Genomic DNA, 21,077 nt, shown 5'->3' on the forward strand with positions numbered 1-21,077 from the left:
ATCAGTAGATTTGGTTGTTACTACATTCCTTACATGTTACTACATAGTAAGGTCAATAAGAAACAAACTTTTAAAAAGGTGTCCAGGAATATCCAAATCTCATGGAAAATTCAAACAGCTTTACTTCTTTCAGGGCACTTTGAAAATCCTTCCCTACATCCAAATTTCTTTCCCAGAATCCAAATTGTTCTTTTAAGCCAAGCATACATATATGTAGCAGAGCCAGAATTTCCAATTTAAAGCTAGTCATAGGCCTCAGATTTTYTACTTTTTTTTAGCCCAGGGACATATATTCTGTGACCTCAAATATGACAGGAAATTATTCAGCAACATTTGAAGGCTATTGAATGAGACAACTATCTACAACAAACACTGAGTTGAAGTAAAGGGTTCCCTCTTGAATCTGTACGTTGTAAGGAAACCGTTCATGGTTTGTCAACATAATAGCTGGTAGTAATTGCTAGCAGAAATGAGCTAACTGCACAGACTGGTAACTTCAGGCAGCTARCCACACTAAAAAAATTGTGATCATGTCATTTAAGCAATAAGTAAAAGATTATGTGGCTGAAGAATTACCATGCTATTTTGAGACAGATAACTTGAAAAGGTGGGTTGTGAATAAAAACCCTGGAAGGGGGCCAGTAATAACAGGTAAGTACATTCCAAACAGCTGTAGCTCATATCACCTACCAAAAGTTAGAAAAATTTGGTCTTGTTTGTCATTGAACATACTGTAGGAACTCATTAATGTGGCTAAGTCAGCAGCCTAAATTGCTGTGAAAAGATTAACTTGACAGAGCTGTTTGTGGGTTAAAGATTTTTGCACGCAACTACAACTTCATCACTAAATCATCAAGTGCTGGAACCTATCTGCATGTGTTTCAGTGCCAGATGTACTGCTGTGGTTTTAAGAGAAATTTTCAAGGGCCAAGCAGAGGTTTTTCAGTTCCTCTTTCATTTGACTGAGCGTTCGCTTGACTTTCTGTGGTGTGCTCAGGACCTCTATGCTGCTGGTGAATGGGTCATAGCACAGAGAAAAAGGCTTCTTGATCTTCGTCACATAGTTTCTGTAGGGGGAAGAAGACATATCTGCTAGTTCAGGAGCCATTTCCCTATGTGTAAAATCTGCAAAACCTAATTTCTCAGTGTGTAGGCATGGATTTAATCAGGAGAGCAGAAGCTGGTGTGACACCCTCCTCATTGCTCCTCATTAATGTTGTCTGGTGCAGCATAACTTCTCCCCTGCTGTAATACTTGCAGCCCAAAAGATCTGCAGTGCCTCCTTCTCCATGTGGCTAGCTCAGCCCCCGCCTCTGCTTTTACAGCTCTACGTTAATACAGTTCAGAGTTATTACAACCACAAGCTAGAGGAATGCAGGAACACAGCATGTCTGCCTTCTTCACTTCCAAGAAATAACCTGAAGTAGCTCTTTCTGCATCTAAAAAAGCTATTGATATTAGGCATCCTGGGCTATTTTGCCTTTTCTTTTGAATGAAACAACATGATTGCTTGCCATTTTTGACAATGTTTCCATTAAGTACATACTGGTAGGAACCCCCTGTACTGATGTTGCCTAATCTTTTCCATTCTGGCAGATTCTTGTGCCTTCAGTTATTATGAGCAGTTTTGGCTGAGCAACTGTATTGAAAACAAGCATGAAAAAGCTTCAGGTCAGAGAATGGTGTATTCCTTGTCCTTTTATGTTCTTTTCAGATTTGACCAGTCAAAAGCTCTGAAAATCCTCTCTCTTCTCTACAGTGAGTTTTTAGCTGTGTTTTTGCAGAAGCACCAGGATAGTAACTAAAGGTGAACCTTGGGTTTAAAGATGAGGGATCTAATTTGCTATTGCTGTAAATCCAACAGACAGTTCTTCTGGGGAGGAGGTGAGGACGGTAGATGAGAAGCCTTGCTCAAGTTCCCTTCCCAAAAGAAATCCCTCACTGCAGCTCTTCCATGCTCTCTAGCAGCTCCACTATCAGCATCCTGCCTCCAACCAGAGCTACTCCTGTCATTCAGACTGTTAGAGATGAAGGCCCAGAACTTAAACTCCACTTGCTAAAAAAAAAATCTTTTTTATATAACACAGACAAACAAATGCAGTCTGAAACTCCTCAAGCTAATTTAAAATAATGTTATTTATGTTGCAGTCATCTACTTCTTAGGAACTAGATTGCCTGTTATTGCTGATTTTGCTTTCTTGTGCAGGTATAAGCAGAGGGGAACGACAGTCTTGTTTTTAAGTCCCTGCTGATCTATATTAATTCCAGAGTCTGCAGTAAACTGTGTGACCTTGGGTAAATCACTTTAGTTCTTTATGTCCTCCTATTTGTATGGAATAGCACACAGGTAAACTAACTGTGGAATTTTACTCTACTGCATGCTGCTCAGTTACAGAATTTACCTCAGAAGCTGCTGTCAGAGCAAAGATGAGGCATTGCTAAGATGAAGCACAGAACAGGGCATAGCAACATGTAGCTATGCTTTTCTGCAAAGCTTTTCTCAGATAAACAACACTGAGTTTAACTTAGTCCTAAAAAAAGCCACTGTGAAGATGAAGTGTGTGGTGAGATAGTCTAGCATTATTCAAACAGTAGTGGTGAATGTACTTGAGATTAGGATTCAAACTGTTGTGCCCCCCAACAATGAAACGAATACCTGTGACTGCTTTACTCACTGGAGCTTGGTCTTGGCATCTTCAAAATTTTCTGCTATGAAATAGACAGGCTGGAAGGCTTGATCCTGATAGGGGTGAACTGCAGTCACTTCTGGATCAAAAGGCTTGTATTCTGGCTTGTTTGATAACGCGTACTTTTGCAACAGAAACGACAAAAGACAGAAGAGGTGAATGAGCATAACAAGAAATAATGCCTATTGGGCTGTGAAATACTCACGGAATGGTTCAAAGGCAAGATCTATTCATGTTCCTTCCCAGGTGAAAGCTGGTTTTCATAACTACTGGTTAATAAAATTTAAAAAAAAAAAAAAAGGAAGGAGATGTTTCCCACACTATTGCAACGCTTGGGTACCACAGCCACATTCTTGGATGGGGAGAGGAATATCTATCCCATCCCCCAAAATCTGAATTTCTAGCAGAAAAATAGTCTCAGATACTTTATAGGATCATGCTGCTTTTTGCAATCAGTGGAGTGGAAGATTCACAGCATTACTTAACACTGGCTCATGTTGTAAAGCTCATATTTCGTGCTGTGCTGAAGAGTGGACAGCATACGCATGATATTTTCTGCACTGCTCCATGCAGATAGAGTAGCTTAAGAGCCTCTCTGAAACAAAGCATATAGAAGGTGCACTATATGGGGCAAATGGGGAGGTGTGTAGGTGCATAGGTATATATRTGTGTGTTTATGTTTGGAACACACAGAGGTAACAGGTTCTCCTATTTCTCCCCTCATYCTGGAGGATTACAAAAATCATTTATGTCCATTCTGCAGTCCACTGGCTCCTTGGTCACTTGTTTAAACTTACTGAAGCTAACTTCAAATCAGCCAGAAGCAGACCCAGTAGCAGTGGGATTGCATAAGTATGAGTGCCAGTTATTTCGTACTTATATGGGGTCCTGGGAAGGCAGCACTGCTCAGGCTCCAAGTCAGTTCCTGCACAGTTCCTGCCACTGAAACCAGGTGAGCTAGTTTAAGGCTARCTCATCTTCACTGATGCTTTACTTGACTATATATGCCTAAAATGTGCTGACAATACCAAACTGGGAGGAGTGACTAATACACCAGAGGGCTGTGCTGCCATTCAGAGAGATCTGGACAGGCTGGAGAACTGCGTGGAGAAGAACCTCGTGAAGTTCAACAAGGGCAAGTGCAGGGTCCTGCACTTAGGGAAAAAATAACCCTAGGCACCAGTACAAGCTGGGGGCTGACCTGCTGGAGAGCAGCTCTGCAGAGAAAGACCTGGGAGTGCTGGTGGACAAGCTGATTATGAGCCGGCAATGTGCCCTTGTGGTCAAGAAGGTCAATGGTCTCCTGGGGTGCGTTAGGAAGAGTGTTGCCAGCAGGTCAAGGGAGGTGATCCTGCCCATCTCCTCAGCCCTGATGAGGCCTCATCTGGAGTACTGCATCCAGTTATGGGCTCCCCAGTACGAGAGAGACATGGAGCTACTGGAGAGAGTCCAGCACAGGGCTACGAAGATGATAAGGGACTGGAGCATCTCTCTTATGAGGAAAGGCTGCAAGAGCTGRACCTGTTTAGMCTGGAGAAGAGAAGACTGAGAGGGGATGATCAAATACCTTAAGGAAGAATGTCAAGAGGAAGAGGCTAGACTCTTTTCAACGTTGCCAAGCAACAGGACAAGAGGCAGTGGGCACAAAATGAAACACAGGAAGTTCTGCATGAATATAAGGAAAAACTTCTTTACCGTGAGAGTGACGGAGCACTGGAMCAGGTTGCCCAGAGAGGTTGTGGAGTCTCCTTCTCTGGAGATATTCAAGGCCTGCCTGGATGCAACCCTGTCCAACATGTTCTAGGTGGCCCTGCTTGAGCAGAGGAGTTTGACTAAATGGCCTCCAGAGGTCCCTTCCAACATCAACCATTCTGTGATTCTGTGATTCTGTGAAAAGCTAGTTTGACCTCCAATTARCCAGGATGATGATCCTGCCTACCTGTCTTTCTTTCTCTTCTTCCTCAGTTTTCAGAAGGCTCCCTTTACCATGTTATATTCCAAATACTTATACTTGTAAAGAACCAGTTAGAGTGGGTGACATTGCACAAGATTTGCAGCTCAGTCTGCTAACTAGAGACAAGCAGATGGTATGCTTAAGCACATTTTTAGATGTTTCACTGAACTGAGCCTGAACTCTCCATCTTTGGAGGCCCACCTTAACCAGTAGGCCAATTTGTTGCAAAGCTGATGTAGAAATTAATAAAAGGTTCTTTAAAAAAAGAACAAGCATATAAAATGTTAATAGATGGTATTTTTCCTATTCTTCATTTGCACTGTGTAATTGAAGAATAAACCTTGGAGAGCACTCATATAGTCTAAGATGGATGGTATATACAAACATAAGGCTGCTTTTACAATGTTATAAACTCTAGGGGCTAGTGGGAAAAGATTTTAGAAACTCAAAACCTGACAGGGGTCCYGCTATGCTGTCAGTGTTTAAGCAGAACTGAAATCCCATTGATTTCAGTGGAAGTTGTGCTTGAAACAGGATGGTCTGAAAGGCCTCTACAGTTTAAGAACTTGTTGTGCTGCAAGAAAAGCATATGTAACACTGAGTGCTGCCAGAAGTGTGGTATGAGCCATAAGATTTTACAGTATGTAGGAAAGAGTCCAGCTGAGTGTTAACAGGAGAAGCATTTCAGATAATGCAGAACAGCTGACAGAATATAGTGGAATAAACAGTGCAATACCAAGAGCTATTGGGGAAGAATTCTTACAGTTCAGAAGAGGCAAGGTTGGCCAGCAGTCAGACCCATCACAACTGTTCAGTTCGGCCTTCAGCATGGTTATCCTGTCCCTCTGATACCTAGCTGCTGTTACCAAATGATTTGTTARATAACCTGGATTCAAGTACAGGTCCCATGCAGAGGGCATACAACCTTACCTCTCTTTCACCATCTGCCGTTTACCAAGGTATGCCCTGAGTTTTGGCAGGACCAGCTTCTCCAGAAAGAATAACTGACTGAAGCTGAGTTCAGACTGATCAAAGTGGGTGCTGTGGAGAAGAGGAAAGTGCTTTGAAGATTTCATAGCCAGGATGTAGTTCCTTGGTTTACAGCCATCCACTCAAAGCCAGCCCAGCCAGACTGATTCAGGGATGTTCCTAGACTTCTTACTCATGACATCATGGGCATCATGCTGTTGATCCTCCCCAGATTGTTAKAAGATGTTATCTTCTTGAAGTCCACCACCTGGTCTTAGCTACTAGTGCCTTTATCACCTCCTCAGTGGCCAAATCATTCCAATTTACCTGGGCAGGAAGCCTGCAGTGATGAGGAAATCCCCTGCTGTACCCTGGATGCTATAGCACCTCTCTGCAGCCACATGAGTTGCAGCAAGTCTGTCTGTGTTACTTCTTATGCTGATCAGCTAAATGATGCGAAGTTGAGSTTGAAGGCCTCTGTCCATAAGCACACATCTGGGCCAATACTTAAAARACTTGCAGATAATTATCAGAACCATCAATCTGGTTTCCCTGGGACAATGGCTTTCTCTCAAGGACAATGAAACTTATCTTGAGCTTTCTCAGGAGCTGGTCAAAGACTGTAAAATGAACTCTACAAGGAACTAAAGGCTACCATGAGCCTCAAAACTTTCCAGTCCAGGTGCAAGGAGCATTTTTAATTCATCTTTTCTGAAGTAATTGCTTAATTACTGCTATATTTCTATAAAAGCCTCATCTACTGGAATAGAAACTGTACTACATATATTTTCTCTCTTCAGGTGTAAAAGAAACAGTTGATATATGTTGTCAGGTGCTTAGGCATAGGACCTCAGCACTTTACTCACACTGCTACTGCTTCTTTATTGAAATTAGAAGTAGAAGCTTGCATAGACTAGAATAATTACGTAGAAATATTTCTGAATTTCCACTTTGTTCCAAATAAAAATCCACGTGATTCATCAATCACCTGTAAAAGGAATCTTTAGTGCTTAAGCCCATGGATATGACTAATTTCTTCACAATAAGTTTCAGATGCTTAAGGTCACCACTGAGCTGCTGTCCCAAAATCTCTTCAGGAAGGGACTTCCCAAGAGCACGCAGGAATTACACAGGGCGTGCAGTAATATTGCTGGTGAACTACCTGCCCATCCAGTTTGCCTCGGGTGTGCTGTGAAAGATGGACACAGTTCTGGAAGGGGAGTGTCCTTTTTCATTTCCTGTTGAATTTAAGTGCTGTCATCTCTGTGTGTAATTTCAGAAACATGATGAATGAGAAACCTATATGGAGCCAATGGTATCAAGAACTTATCCAGCTGCATTACCCAAGCAACTATTGATAATAAACGGAATGATAAGAATTTCTTGTTTATCAACTCAAGGACAGTTATTTTTTTCCATAGCCAACTTTAGATGTAGGCAATCTGAAATGCAGTTGTACTTTTGCTTTATATAGCACTGTTTTGAGAATGAGCAACATTGGCCTCATACTTCAGTGAAAAGCAGAACAGCTTGTTGATGTCTGGGGAAGTAAAGAGTAGAAAGACAGCAGGGAGAGCCCAAGTGCTGTATGCTCAGACCTAACAACTAAATATAAATGTTTGTCACATGACATTTACATTCATCTGTGTCAAAATAAAACTAACAGAAGAAGAGGTAACATCATGCAGATAGATTTTGCACTTCATATTAATATGAAAGCTAGGCAGCAATAAGACATGTATAGACTCTCTACTTTTTAGATTCCTTTAAACAGCAGGTGCAGTCCTGGCCTTTGCACCTGAAGTCACACTCTAAATTGGTTCTTATTAGCCACAAACCTACCCTTAGATTCAGCCAGGCTCCCTCAGTTGTGATGAAGTGCTTGAAGATTTAAAGCTCTGTCAAAATTGCTGGAGGCTCTCCTGTGATACCACTAGTTAACCTTTGCTGAGCTTCTGAACTTTAGCCTAGGTGCCTCAAAGCATAAGTATTGAAGACAGGAGTATCAGTGCCCTTTATTGTCTTGCCTAACATGTAAATACATTGATTTAAAGCTGGAAAGTATTCAGACAGGCAGAGCAGAGTAAATGTTGCCTTAAACTGGGTTTTGATATTGCACTTTCTCGGTTTTACAGGATAAATAAAACCAAGTCTATGTTTTCTGTTTGTGGACTGTAAACACAGCAAGTACTGAGGGATTCTCAGAAAATGAGTAGCATCAGCTTTATCCTGGAACTGATGGTTGCGTGAACCCAATATGTTGCACTGGAGCCTAATTTGTAGGGGTGCTCATTGATCTGCTGTTCCAAAACAATATATTTCACTGTCCTACAAATCAGTGCTGCAGTGGTGTTAGCACATTTCTGTTAATGTTCATGTGCACAAATCAGGTTGCTGTGTGGTAAGAAAAGCATGTTTGTTTCTTTAGATGAGTATACAGATTKCTCTGCTTATCAAGTGAAAAAGATCTGCAGATCATACACTATTGAGTTTGCAAACAGAACTCTCCAGTTTGCAGGTGCTGGGAGAAAAACCAATGCCAAGCTCGGCAGGGAGTAAAATGAAAGGTGTGGTCTGTGGAAATTCCCCTTTCTGTATGTTAACTCTCAACTGCCCTCCAGCTGGGACTCCTGTGATAGGTATCTTGAGATACGCTGGAGTAGGCTGATATGTATCAACCGGGAGGGGGGGGCGGGTATGTAGWATGTATAATGTCATAACCATCCTAACCATCTCAGATCATGTCAACCCAATGCAAAATGCAGAATGGTGGTTCCACATGAGCATATCACATAGCTGGTGGTAGSTTGCTGTATCTATCTGTTAAGCTTTAGATATATCTTCCATGAAAAATTTTATTTTTGGTTTATAAAAAGGCTTGAAAATAACACCTTTTTTGCCTTTGCCTCTTACCCATGCCAAGAAAGCATTCAATATCTGCACAAATTTAAGCACGTGAGATCTACTAATTTCAGTGCTARGGTTTTATACTTAGAAACTAATCATCTACTTCCATGCTCTGCAAAACTGAGGAGAAATGAATATCCATTCYGTCAGTTGTTTGTCCTAAGGAGAGGAAACCCATAAGCTTTCTTTAAAGGCATACAGTTGAAGTAGGACACTTTTAAACATGTGTACAGGGATTTTCATCCACATAAAACTCCAATCTGGAATCAGTTTTGAAAAGCATTTGGGAATGTAAAATTCTATAAAACTTTCTTTTTGTCAGCGTGTGTGCTATTCACAGTTCTCTGGCACTTAATTTAGTCCAATCAGTCAGTGCTCTTCTGATATATATATATATATGCATGAAGGTCAACGCCATGGACAAAGGAGAGAATTCGTAATAGGCATAATATTGCCCTCTAGTGAATAATGTAGAAAGGTACAGGAATTTTACATCAAAGTCTAAAGGCAGGAACAATTAAGCAGCAAGTCTAATACTTTATAGGTAGGTTATTTTCATTGCATTTTATCTCTTTAGGTTAGAAACAGGTACAACCCTACGGCACTCTGTCCCCTTCTCAGTAGCTTCTGTGGAGGGAAAGTGAATTTCTGTGCCAAAAAAAATCAGTATTTTATATCTACCATCAAGGTATGGTGTTATGTAAGGAGATAATCTCTCACCTCTCCTATAAAGTTTAGGAAACTAGATTATAGAAATCTTTCAATACCATACACAAAACACATACCATCAGCTCCCCGTAAAATGAAAGCAGTCCTGCCCCATAAGCTCTGATGGATCCGTTTTGTTTGCAGAGTCCAAACTCCACAGTAAACCAATAAAGCTGATAATCAAGAACAATTTGTGAAAATCACAGTCTTAACAAGCAGTTCATTTAAAGCTTTTTTCCTCCTTCCTTCTCTTTTATCTTTACTCCTTGATTTTGTGTTTTTAAACTTGTATATTTTAAGGAATTGATTTTGCTCTCTAGTGTGCATAATGCAACACACATAAACGCACGCATAAATTATAACACATATAAATTATAACATATTTTTAAAAACTTGTTATACTTCACATTTGCACTACCAAAAAAAGGAAAAAGAAATGTTAATGATAATTATATAGGTAAATAAAATCACAAAGTCCTATCCTTTTCTTTCTTTAGAAGATGCTAGAAATTACTGTGAATCCTGGTAGCTCTGAGCAGCATTATAGTCAGAATAGCCTGGCAGATTTCAATACATAGTCCCCATAAGCACTGGGAGACCTCCACTGTGAGTTTAGGACTCTAGAAAAGGTCCTTGAAAAGACAGGTTCCCTCACCCTTTCTCTCTACAGCAGCMTTCAAGAATCATTTATCCCTTAGAAGCAATGTGCCCTTCAAGAGTATGTCAATTCCATATTTATCATACTGCAATAGAAAATAAAGGTAAAGCTGTGTTGGCAGTTCTTGCAATAAGTGCAGTTAGGACCATACTTCCTTTGCCTACTGGACAGTAATGAGATAAAGGCATTTCTCAGTTTTGCCAACCTGGTAGCCCTTCCCTTGTTATACTAAGAAAATGGACAATGGAGAACCAGATCTGAACACCACCTATCTCTGAGATTCTGGATAGCTGCTGTGCAAAAGATGTTGTCCAAAACATCTCCAAAACACGAGGCATTTCAAAAAAGTGATTTTGTTTCACTACTCTTCAGGGTTCCTTTAGGAATACACAGCTCTTTGCTGCCTCATCTCAGGGCTGGACCTTGGGCGTAATTTAGCTATGAGCATGGTATTCTCAATACCTCTCTCAAAGAGCTGCAGATACTTTGTAAAATAATGTGAAACTCTATATAATCTTGTCTATTCTGCATCTCACAATCTTTCTCTTTCTTTACGCCACTACCTTGGATCTATATCTTAGGATCTGGTGATTTGTTTTAGCTGGAAATTTTACAATTAAAAGACAGCATGCCATGATCTTTCTTCCTGCAGAATTCTGAGCTACTTCTTCTACAATTCATATGGTAATTCTCTATTCTTATTGTATTAATAATTTTGATAGTTATTATTTCTTAGTGATAAGTCTTCTGGGGATATCTTCATTTTGAGAATGTATTTTTGACTGGAGAGTGGGAAATGGGGCGGTGCCCTAGGATGAGGAATTCTTTTTTGTAGTTCTTCAGACATCATGTCTTTGAGTTAAATAAGTTCTTGGCTCATTGTGTTAATAGGGAAGAAGACATTAACGGTAATCCACAAGGCATTAATGGTGCTCAGTGAGCATCATTAACACTGAACACTGGCAATTTCTAGTCTCCTGTGCTCAGATCCTTCTGCTTAGAACAATTCAGCAGCTGAATGAAATAACCGCATTTCAAAGCTTGTCTTGCAACTATAGATTATAGCAACAAGTGAAGTTGAGATTCCTTTGATAAAACTATAGYTAGCTAAAATGTTGGCATATCATCTAAGCTAGTTTCCTACATTCTCTTTAAAATAAATGGAGAATGATAGAGACTTCTAGAGGAAAAAAAAAGAGYTTATGTTAGGCATCTATCTTGGGGTAGAGAATATATTACAGGTCCTTCTCTACTGYCATTGTCTAGTAAAGGAACCTAAACAAAAAGCCTATGTTAGATTTCTAACTTATAAACAAAGATTGAAAGATTAATCCAGCATGCATTTACTATTCAGAACACTTCAATGGCACTTACAGAACTGTGTTCCTGTGGATCTTTGTCTTTGGATCCATGACCACTCTTTTATAAAGATTGCCTCAATCTACCTCTCCAAAGCTTAGATAATACTATGAAAATGTCATATCTGAGACATATCATTCTGCTGACCTTAACCCTAACCCTAATCTAGCCCTACCCAGCCTGGAGCTGGGGGATGGGGCTTGCAGAGAAATACTACATAACCCACAGGTTCTACCAAAATAGGGCTTTCACTCTGTCTCACCAAGAACTGGATAATGGGGCAAAAATGCTGCCCTGGGACCCATCAGTCTTTTAGCTTTAACCAAAACATACTTCAGCCTCTCCAGATCCAGAGAGGGGTAATTGTAGAGCAACTGTGAACGGGCCACTGCTTCTCAGGACCTATATAATGCTACTAAAAAAAATCTCCATTGGGACCTTTTATTCTCCCAGCTCTAAAAATATCTCTAGTCTTGGTTAGTCCTGAAGCATGGAAGCGTTTAGGTAAGCTATAATGTCTTTCACACAGTGTCCTCACTCCACCACACTATGACCATGGCTGTGGGCAGTGACGGTCTCCTCCCATCCACCTACTTTCCTGAATGAACCTCAGCTCATCCTTACGGTGTACGTTAGCTGTATGAACGGATAAGACTCCTCTCATCTCCTCCACTGCAAATATTATCAGGTCTGGGAAATGGCTGCCATTATCAGAAAAAGTCATCTGGCCTGCAGCCTGCTTTCAGATCAAGTTAAAATGGCAGCTATGAATTGTTCTGGCAGATGTTCGCAGGATAGTGATTCCAAACCAAATGACAGTAGTTGCTCTCAATTTGATTTTAAGAGCTCTGTTGTTTTCTGAGATTAATGGATATGGGATGCATTGGATTCTGATGGTCCCCTGCACTTCTTTTATTTAGGGGAAAATGCAGAAATCACACAGAGTATCCACCCTGTTAGGTGAATCTGGAAAGTGAGTTGGGACTCTCCTGTGGCTGAAATTGTAGCGACTCAGCTTCTGGAATACATTTGTATAGTAGCAAAAAGTATAAGCATTTCCTCGGATGCTCACAGGCTTCTGGACTCTTGCCTCCATCAGCTCCCGCCCAGCCATAAAAAGTGGATGAGGAGAAGAGAAGATCCTTCTGGTGCTCCCATTTTTGTATGCTTAATCTGAGGAGCACAGGGATCATCTGCACAGGGAGGGATATACAGTGAAATCCTTGGGTTTTGCCTCTGATATTAAACTGCCAACTGTACTTACTGTGGCCAGTTTCTCAATCTCCAATTCAGATGATCCAAGAGAAGCCAGTCCAATATCCTAAAGCAAGTAAGCAAGCAAGCAGTGTTACACTAGTGTGATTATTCAGCCCAAGGGAAAGAGGGGAAGGGGGAGGACTACATAATTTCTAGCATGAATAGCCTGAACTATTCATTGTTTTTGTCACCCAAAATGACCTTCCATGGTTTCCAGGATGCCTACCTCTCCCTGGCCCCCAGCTACATACCACTGGGAGACACATTTGATGAATGTTTACTCCTCAGTTCTCTGTATAAAATTAACCATCTCTTGGCTTATTCCTGAATTATCCCTGGCAAGATTTATGAGAAGCATTAGAAGGAAAGATATCAAGGTGTTTTTTATCTTTGTCATTACATCTTTGTGTCCTACTCTGCTTCTGACAGTGCTCAAGGGTGCCACAGATCCCTGCTGACTCTGCACTAAGAAAGTGAGGGAAGGCAGTATGCCAGTAAAGAAGCGAAAGATAGGGGACTGAGGGGATAGTCCTGCTGGAAAGATGGAGTACTCCACTTCTTATACCAGTGGTCAACACCAAAGGTACACAGGGAGAACTCCTTTTATTCTCTTTCATGCTCATTCTTGAGTTACTTGTTATTCTGCTAGCATAATCCATAGATTTCTCCACTTAGCTATCCTGGGAACCATATTATGCAGCAAGCGAGCAAAAGTAGGTTTTCTTTCATTATTTATTTTCTCATATTGAATGGAATAAAGAAGAATTTTCATAAGGTGAATTTCAACCGTGAAAATATTTTGTATCATTCACTTAATGTGATCCCACGTTGTATCTGCTGTAATATAGATGAGAAAAGAGTAAAGGTGAAAGGTTTAAAATTACTACAATCTCATTTCTAGTATATCTTCACTTCTGGTATTGAACTGAAGAAGGTTCCTCCAGAATACATTATAGGGCATCAGGATAAGGTTAAGAAATACCTGTCTGAATCTAGTAATCACCACTATATGTGATCAGAATGTAAACTGACATGTTTCCAATTTGATACAGTTGGAAGTTGCATTATGTGTCGTGAATCAAGTTTCTTTTTCAGATATGCTGACAGGGACCTACATCATATAACTGCCCTGCATTTCTTGCCCGTTTCCACACAGGGCACCGATTAATAAGCCTAAATATAAGTTTCTTCTTTCCTCTGCTAGGGTTTTGAGGCACATTCATAGTTCTGAAATCTTTAATTATACAAGGTCATTGAGTTCCCTTGGGTTTAACACTGTCTGCTCATACTAAGTAGCCCCTTATGGTATAAGAAAGTCCTGTTTGCTTTTAGGAGTCTCCTCAACAGTGTGAGCAATTTTTGTGAGAATCTGGTGAGCTGTAAAAGGAAAAACTTCTCTGGTGATGGGCACAAATAAAGTATTGTGTGAGTTGAAAATGCACAGAGACAGAATCAGCCTGGGGACTTGATGGCTACTGCTGGTTAGGTTTGTGTGGTGGATGAGRGGACATGAGGAGAAAAGAGTGGTCGGTAGAGTTCAGATACACTGCACTGTGGAGGCTCTGCTGGCATCTTGCAGTGGACTAGCATGGCCCTCCCACAGAGAAGTTCCACAAACACTGCCTACCCTTCCTTTTACAACTTGGCCACAGGGAGCAGCATTACACTCCTTTGGATTAAGTATCTCCTGGGGCACTGCTAGCCCACCACCGTTGTAAGTAGGAGACAACCAAGTCTTAACACAGAAATTCAAGCATGGTGAGCTGCATGCCTTTGAGGCATGTGTGTCCTGCTATTTAGAACAGTTGGTCAAATAGTAAGAGAAGCAGCTTCTTACCTGTGAGAACTGGGCAAACTCCTTGTCAGCTAGCATGGGAACATGACCCAACAGCTCATGGCAACAGTCTCTGCAAAACAAGGCACCTTCACCTTTAATAAAGTTTGTTTGTTTTATGTGAACATCCCATGAAGGACTTTAGCCAATAGACCCCTTTCCCCCGAAGGAGCTAGTGTGAGGGTTAGGACCATTTCAGATGCACCACAGTAGCTACTTGCATACCTGGCCTGGCACTGCAGGGAGGGTGATAGACTGTTCCCTTYTGCTATGGGGAGCCAGTTGCCCCCACTGCTGTTGGCATGGGCACTGGTCTCCTATGTCACAATATTTTTTAAAGGCCACTGTTTTTTCCCAGCATACAACAAAAACATCTGTGCAAACTTGTAATTTCTCATGAAATGTAATTGCTGCTGTCTGGCCAGCAATTTCTGGGAGAGTTTCACAGCAGGGAATCAAAACCCATCAGATGGTAAATAAAGGCAGGATGAAAAGATTAAACCAGATATTCTCCAGTCTTTTCTTTCTCCAGACAACTTTGCAAGAGAGACAGAGACTCACACCCTCTCATGCGTGACTTCTCCTTCAAACTCTCCAGCTACCAGTTCTCAAATTATTTCATTCTGTGGATTACCGAATGGAGCTCCAGAGTTAGAGAATCAACCCCAACAATTTATGAAGGATGGAGTTGTGCCAAGATATCCTACTTACGGTTCTGGGGAATGCATAGGAGAAGAGAAATGCCTTATATACTGTGTGCTCTGAAAGACACGAAATGCTAGGCTGGCAAGGAAGTCACGAGCAGACAGCAGTCCTGCAGCTGGTCTCAGCTKGAAACCTGTTTTTTCTGCAAAGGAAAGTGGGACAGGATTTAGGAAATTCTAGGGTTAATTACATGACAATCTCACTCCAGGTAAGCAGAATCAGGTACCCTTCATGCTCTGTTACAGCAGCTCTCTCCACCTAAGGATAATAGGGCCATGCTGGCTTATCCCTCGCTATCAGTGTACACCCATGCTGTTATGAGTCCAATCACTATAACATCATATCACCATGCCACCGATCCKGTGCTTATTCACACAACAATTATGTGCGGTACGGCAATGCTGCCACTCACAGGTTATATTTCTGCCATATTTACATACATGTACCTGCAATGTCCTACATGTAAATGATATGTCTTAGGTCACACAGGAGCACTATGGTAGCACAAGTAGTAGAACCACCATTTTCAGTCTCTCGCTATTTTACCAATTACTGGATTTTTTTCATTTCATTTCATGTATAGCACATGGAAGAGATAAAAAAGATTTACGGTAAGGAACACTCCCACTCATGGCCCCTGCTTTCTCTGAGGTCATCAGGCCATTTCTTGCTACTTTCTGATGCTAAGTTACTGTTTATCTCCCTACTGTGGAGTTTGTTATTTCTTTCTCTGGAGCACAGGTACCTATTACTGTCAAAGACAGGGTGGATAATGATTCCTCAGTGGGCCTAGTTCAACATACCCTAGTTCAACAGGGTGGTGAAATTGGGGCATACTATTCAACTTCATTTCAGTCTGTCTATGCATATTCAAAAGGTAAACACTAGTTCACTACTGGCAAAGCTTACTATCCATTTTAACTKTCTGTCTGGACTTCGTTAGAATGGGAACACTCAGAAAACACAGCAAAAAGGTCCTCATTAGAGGTAAGGTTGCTAAAAATCTGACCCTTAACTATTTACCATCTGAGTTTTCATCAATGCTCTCATCTCCTACTTTTCCCCTCTGATTTTTTTCACCATGATATTTGTCTAGAACTTAACTACACTCTCGCAGTCATGTGATCATACATGTTTTCCTTTGCGTAGGTCCGTAGAACAGGTCAGAATAATACAAACTTTTGCATCATGATTTCAACTTGTGCTATCAGTGTTGCCCCAGGCATTACTATGTAATTACTATGTATTAYTGTATTACTRTGTRTTACTGTTATCCTGTATTACTATGAAAGGGTCTGTGAGAGATGACTAACAAAATGATCAGTCCTATGGTCAGCAGAATACATAATTACATTTCCATGGGAAACTTGTTGGTGGTCTGTAAAGCTAAGAAAGTTGAAAATCGCTGCTTTAAAAGAGAGCCAATGTTAATCTTTTTGAAGTCCTGTGTTCAAAATCTGTGTTGCATTCCCAGCTCCCATAAGTGTCATTTCATTTGCTTTAAAGAAGAAAACATATAAAAAAGGCTTTATTCTCCCTTCTCTATCCATAGTCTATTGTATCATGAAGCCTGGAACCTAATTTATTTTAGATAAACAAACAAAAAAATTCCTACCCAGAAACCAAGCCATTTACAAGACTTGTTTTGCTTTGGTTTTAGTGTTTCTTCCAGCATTTCTTGCCTTGCTCTGTCTGGCTGCTAGAGAAAGAAAGAAAGAAAAAAGAAGAAAGAGGAGGAAGGAAGGATGGATGGAAGGAAGGAAGGACCAATACAAGTAACACAAAACACCTGAAACTGTATAGGACAAAGAAAAGTGGACAACAAGGAATGCTTCTACCTCACAAGATGATGGACTAAGTGGTTATTGTTTACCGTGGTTATTGTTTGCCATGATTATTTTCTATTGCTGAACTTAATTCAAAAGTAATGGGTACAGAACAGCCTGAAAGCTGAACACCAGCAAGTAAATCTGTGGAGATTATGTCTTCATCTACATGCTAAGCAAAAACATCAACTGGGGGGAATGTAAGGGGGCCATAAGGCAGCCTGCTATCTTCCCCACACACACAAATAAGAAAGCAGAGGGCATTGCTGGGGATAGGTAAACCACCAACTGTGTCTCCTTAGGCAGCAGCCAGCAGCAGGCGGATRAAGGGTACTCCCTTACCACCAGTGCAGGACTATGCCCATCCAGAGGAACTGGAAAAGCTCAGCACTTGGTTGTCTTAGATCATGGTGCCGGTCTGATGTATTTTTCAGATGGTGCAGTTTTCAGTTCACTCGGGCTCAATATTTAGCCCAAAGTAATTCAGTTTTGAAAGGAAGTTTTGAAGAAGTCTAGAGAAATTTATATTGTTTTAACATCCATGTCAGAGGAGCAGGAGGGAAATGAAAATTACAGCTTGTGCTCCCTTAGATGCCCTTTTTTAAATATAGACCAGTGAATCAGACAGTCTGCTGATGGAACAGCCTTGGCAAATTGCCTGAAAAGCTGTAGGAAAAAGTCATCTGTTGAAGGTAGTGTTTGCAGAATCTGAACTTTTGTTTTATTACTGCACAATAAAATCAGCAATCAGTAGAGAATTGGGGGTGGGGGTGATTGGACATGCTGCCCAAAGACCTCTGAAGTCAAAGAGAGTTGAAGAGGTCTTGAACAGTTGACCTAAAGTGATCCATAAGGCTTAATTATTGGCCTAAGAAAGCTCATATGKACAGGCCTGTGCGTTGTACTGTGAGCTTGCTAGAGTTCACTGGCTATAATTTCTTCCAGCTGTGGAAGACAATGAATGCCTAAGTCTAAACATCTTTCCTAGAAAGAAAGAAGTGTCTAGGTTCATTTGGTTAACCCTTTAGAAAAACACTTGTGATATTACAAGGTCGTGTGGTTAACTCTTTAAATTCGCTTTACGTAATTATGGAATATTTACAATGTAGAGTTCATTTCTATTTGCACCAAGGTCATGACCAAACCAGAYGATGCCAGAAAGATCTTGTAGTCCAGTTTGTATTAAAGTCAAAAGGAATTGCTCAGCAGAGTTCACAGGCACTGCTGAGTAAAGCCTAGATATCTAGCTTAAAAGCTTWGTGAAAGATAAAGCATAGATGGAGCAAACTTAAAACCTATTTCTACAGCTAGACACAATGCAGAGTGGGTAAGCTATTTTAGTGTCAGGGCTTTGAATTGATGTCCTCATTATTATCAATGATTCYGTCTAAGAACTTAAACTTTAGTTTAAGAAGGGTGAGACCAGCACTCCAGAGAGCTATTCTTCCCATTTACTTTGGACACCTGTCCTAGGATGGAATAAACACTTTCCAGAGCACCCRATTCTCATGCCCAATTAGAAAAGTAGTTTGGATGGTTAGTTCACACCAGACATCCTATGTTTGTATCAGGTGAAATGAAATCTACTGTGAACATTTTCCCAACTAATATTAGCAGAATTTTCAGACTGACCATTTTTACTGCTTCCCCCCTGACACACACACCCTCAGGACAATTTGAATGGCAAAGAGAAAAGTTAGAACCAGAGTCTACAAAAGAAGTGAGCAGGCCCAGACTTTGATGAATCAAATCCTGTCAATCAACATGAGCAATGGAAATACTAATACGATGGAATGCTCTTACATTGTCCTAAATTCTCCCACTCTGAATTCAGCTGATGCAGTTAGAGAATATGAATGTCATTGATAATCAGATGTGCATCATGTGATTTCTGTAGGTCCCTGCTATCGGTAACTGTATAAGATGAGATAAGATGAGATCAGCCACTTCATGAGAAAAATATTTATAAGCCCAGTTAGTATAGGAGGGAAGTAAGCTGGAAAGTTGAGCAGAAGAGAAAACACATTAAGCTAGAACTTCTTCTAATCAGGATTTTTATTTTACTACAGCCTTTCTTTGAGTACTCAGAGCAGTGATTAGGACAGTCACTCTAAGGGATGCATAAAAGTCACCAAGATGGGGCTCAAGTAAGGCAGAAAGTAAAGAGAGAGAGAAAAAAGCATTGAGGAATCTGGATTTTATATGATGTTAGAAATGAAGCATTATGCTCTAATTCCATTCACTTCTGGTCCTGGCAACCATCTCAGCCCACAGRTAAAAGTTCCTGCAGCTGAATAGGATGGTGCTGGTATGCCCATGACAGATGCTTTAGATCTCCCAACCCTCCACTTCCTTACACTGCAGGTGCAATTAAAAAATTGTGCCCAGTGGCTTAATATTCCCTGAAGATGACAATGTCTTAGAAATGTTTTCAGCAACAGAAAGGTTAAGAAAACTTGCTTGCATCACTTATTCATATAAGGATAAATTCAGTTGATTCTCTGAATGCCAGATTCAAACTGAGTTTATTTAAACTACACTGTTTGTTTGTTTGTTTCACAATAGTGAGCCAGTGTCCTCAGCTATATGGAATATATCCTTGTGGCTRATGAAGGATCAAGAAGGTTCTAAAGGCTACTTCTCATTAATTGTCCTTGATGAGTCAGGTGGCTCACACAAAGCAGCCAGCCTTGGGAATATATCCAGCCTGTAGCCTCATAAAAATAATGCATACTTTCTTTCTCCTCTGCTTACTGTCAGTGAGCCCCTGGCTAATGGCAGGTAGGTCAGTCTTGTGCTCCCACATGCCGTTCCATCTGAGGCCACATCCTCATGCACCATGGCCTTTCTGCTGTTATGTGAGTCATGTGCTAGACACAAACAGTTCAGCCTGACATATGGGGCCACAGGTTCAGAAAGAAGCAGTGGTGTCTCAAGGCAGCTGCTTTTGTAGCAACTAGCAGGACCTTCTGGAAATCATATTCCTCAAGAGCAAATTGCCATACTTTGCCATTCTGCCTAAAGCATAAGGAAAAAGCAGACATGAGAGGAACGTATCTCTACTTGAGTACAGATGTCTGTGTGCATGATGTACATAGCTATCCAAGAAACCCTAAAATAAGCCATGGCTCATAATGACTGGCCTTTTAAAAATATGGAGACATCCTGAAGTTGAGGTATTTTGTCTTCTTGGTAGCCACAGTATTTCTCCAGCTGTTGGAAAGCATCCAGGCACTGCTTACAGGCGTGAGTGGGGTAGAGGCTGGTCAGATTCCTGTAGACTTCTTTCCTGAAAAGCAAAAGCCATTCAGTGTGATCCACCTCAGTAAAAGAACTACTTCTCTACCATAGTTACAGGTCCCCAAAGAGTTGTAAACTTCCAGCACAGGCAACTATCTTAAAAAATTAACTGAGAACATATGGTGCTTGGAAGTTGGTGCCTGAATATGGAACAAGGTGTAGAAGGTTTTTGTTTCCTTTTCTCTTCAGAAGGTGGGTTCTGTTTAGCAAATCTACTTTATCCTTTCACACAACCTCATTAAATGTAAAGGAGCTCAAATCCCAATTCAGAAACATTCCCTACTTAGGGGAGTACCAATGCCAATAAGAGTGTCAGAGGCTCGAGGGGAGTGACAGAGAAGAAGGTGAGACTGTGGTGCTGTCTGTGTTGGACTGTTTAGTGATGGGAATGAGCCAGATATTCTCTAAGCTGTACAAAAAAGGTACAACTTGAAATACTACTTCTCTACGCTGACTCCTAACCCATATTTGACTCCTACTACCCTCCTAAACCAACACTTTTTCTGATACTGAAGTGTAACATCTGCACAGGCAAAGAGCTTCTTACTCGTGCGGTTCAAAATGCCTGGCATGGACTATGTGTATGAAAGGCATGCCAATTTCTTGAAACATTTAGCCCTTAACAAAGAAAGAGACAAGCTGAAGAAAAAGATATATAACCAGATTTGGGCACAGGCTTCAAGTTTCTCCTAGATTTTATGGTGCTTGTATCCAGAGCTGTGGTTTGGAATATATTTAGCTGTTTCAAGATAAACAAGTAGTAATAGGATGGCAAAGAACCTTATAGAAATGGTTATTTTTGTTCAGACATGACCCTAGGGTGTTAGTAAATTTATAAACATTGCTTTATGAAAATTGAGATCATTCTTGGAAATACTAGCTAAAAAAAAGACCTTTTGTTGTTTTTGTTTTT

The 21,077-nt window shown here is 40.8% G+C and overlaps 1 protein-coding gene across 1 annotated transcript in view; it reads right to left on the reverse strand.

Annotated features, from left to right (window-relative positions):
• Positions 1–907: 907 nt before the first annotated feature.
• LOC146585632 (tyrosine 3-monooxygenase-like) overlaps positions 908–21,077 on the reverse strand; it is a 31,786-nt gene continuing 11,616 nt past the window's right edge. Inside the window, exons 7-13 of the mRNA XM_085322612.1 lie at positions 20,008–20,153; positions 15,045–15,180; positions 14,337–14,406; positions 12,507–12,563; positions 9,303–9,398; positions 2,676–2,809; positions 908–1,067 (exon numbers count right to left, since the gene is read on the reverse strand). Of these exons, the coding sequence (XP_085178738.1) occupies positions 908–1,067; positions 2,676–2,809; positions 9,303–9,398; positions 12,507–12,563; positions 14,337–14,406; positions 15,045–15,180; positions 20,008–20,153 (799 nt within the window). The remainder of the gene's footprint in view (positions 1,068–2,675; positions 2,810–9,302; positions 9,399–12,506; positions 12,564–14,336; positions 14,407–15,044; positions 15,181–20,007; positions 20,154–21,077) is intronic.

The sequence above is a fragment of the Rhea americana genome, unplaced genomic scaffold (genome assembly GCF_003343005.1).
Source record: "Rhea americana isolate MKP2758 unplaced genomic scaffold, rheAme1 scaffold_79, whole genome shotgun sequence".
Taxonomy (NCBI): Eukaryota; Metazoa; Chordata; class Aves; order Rheiformes; family Rheidae; genus Rhea; species Rhea americana.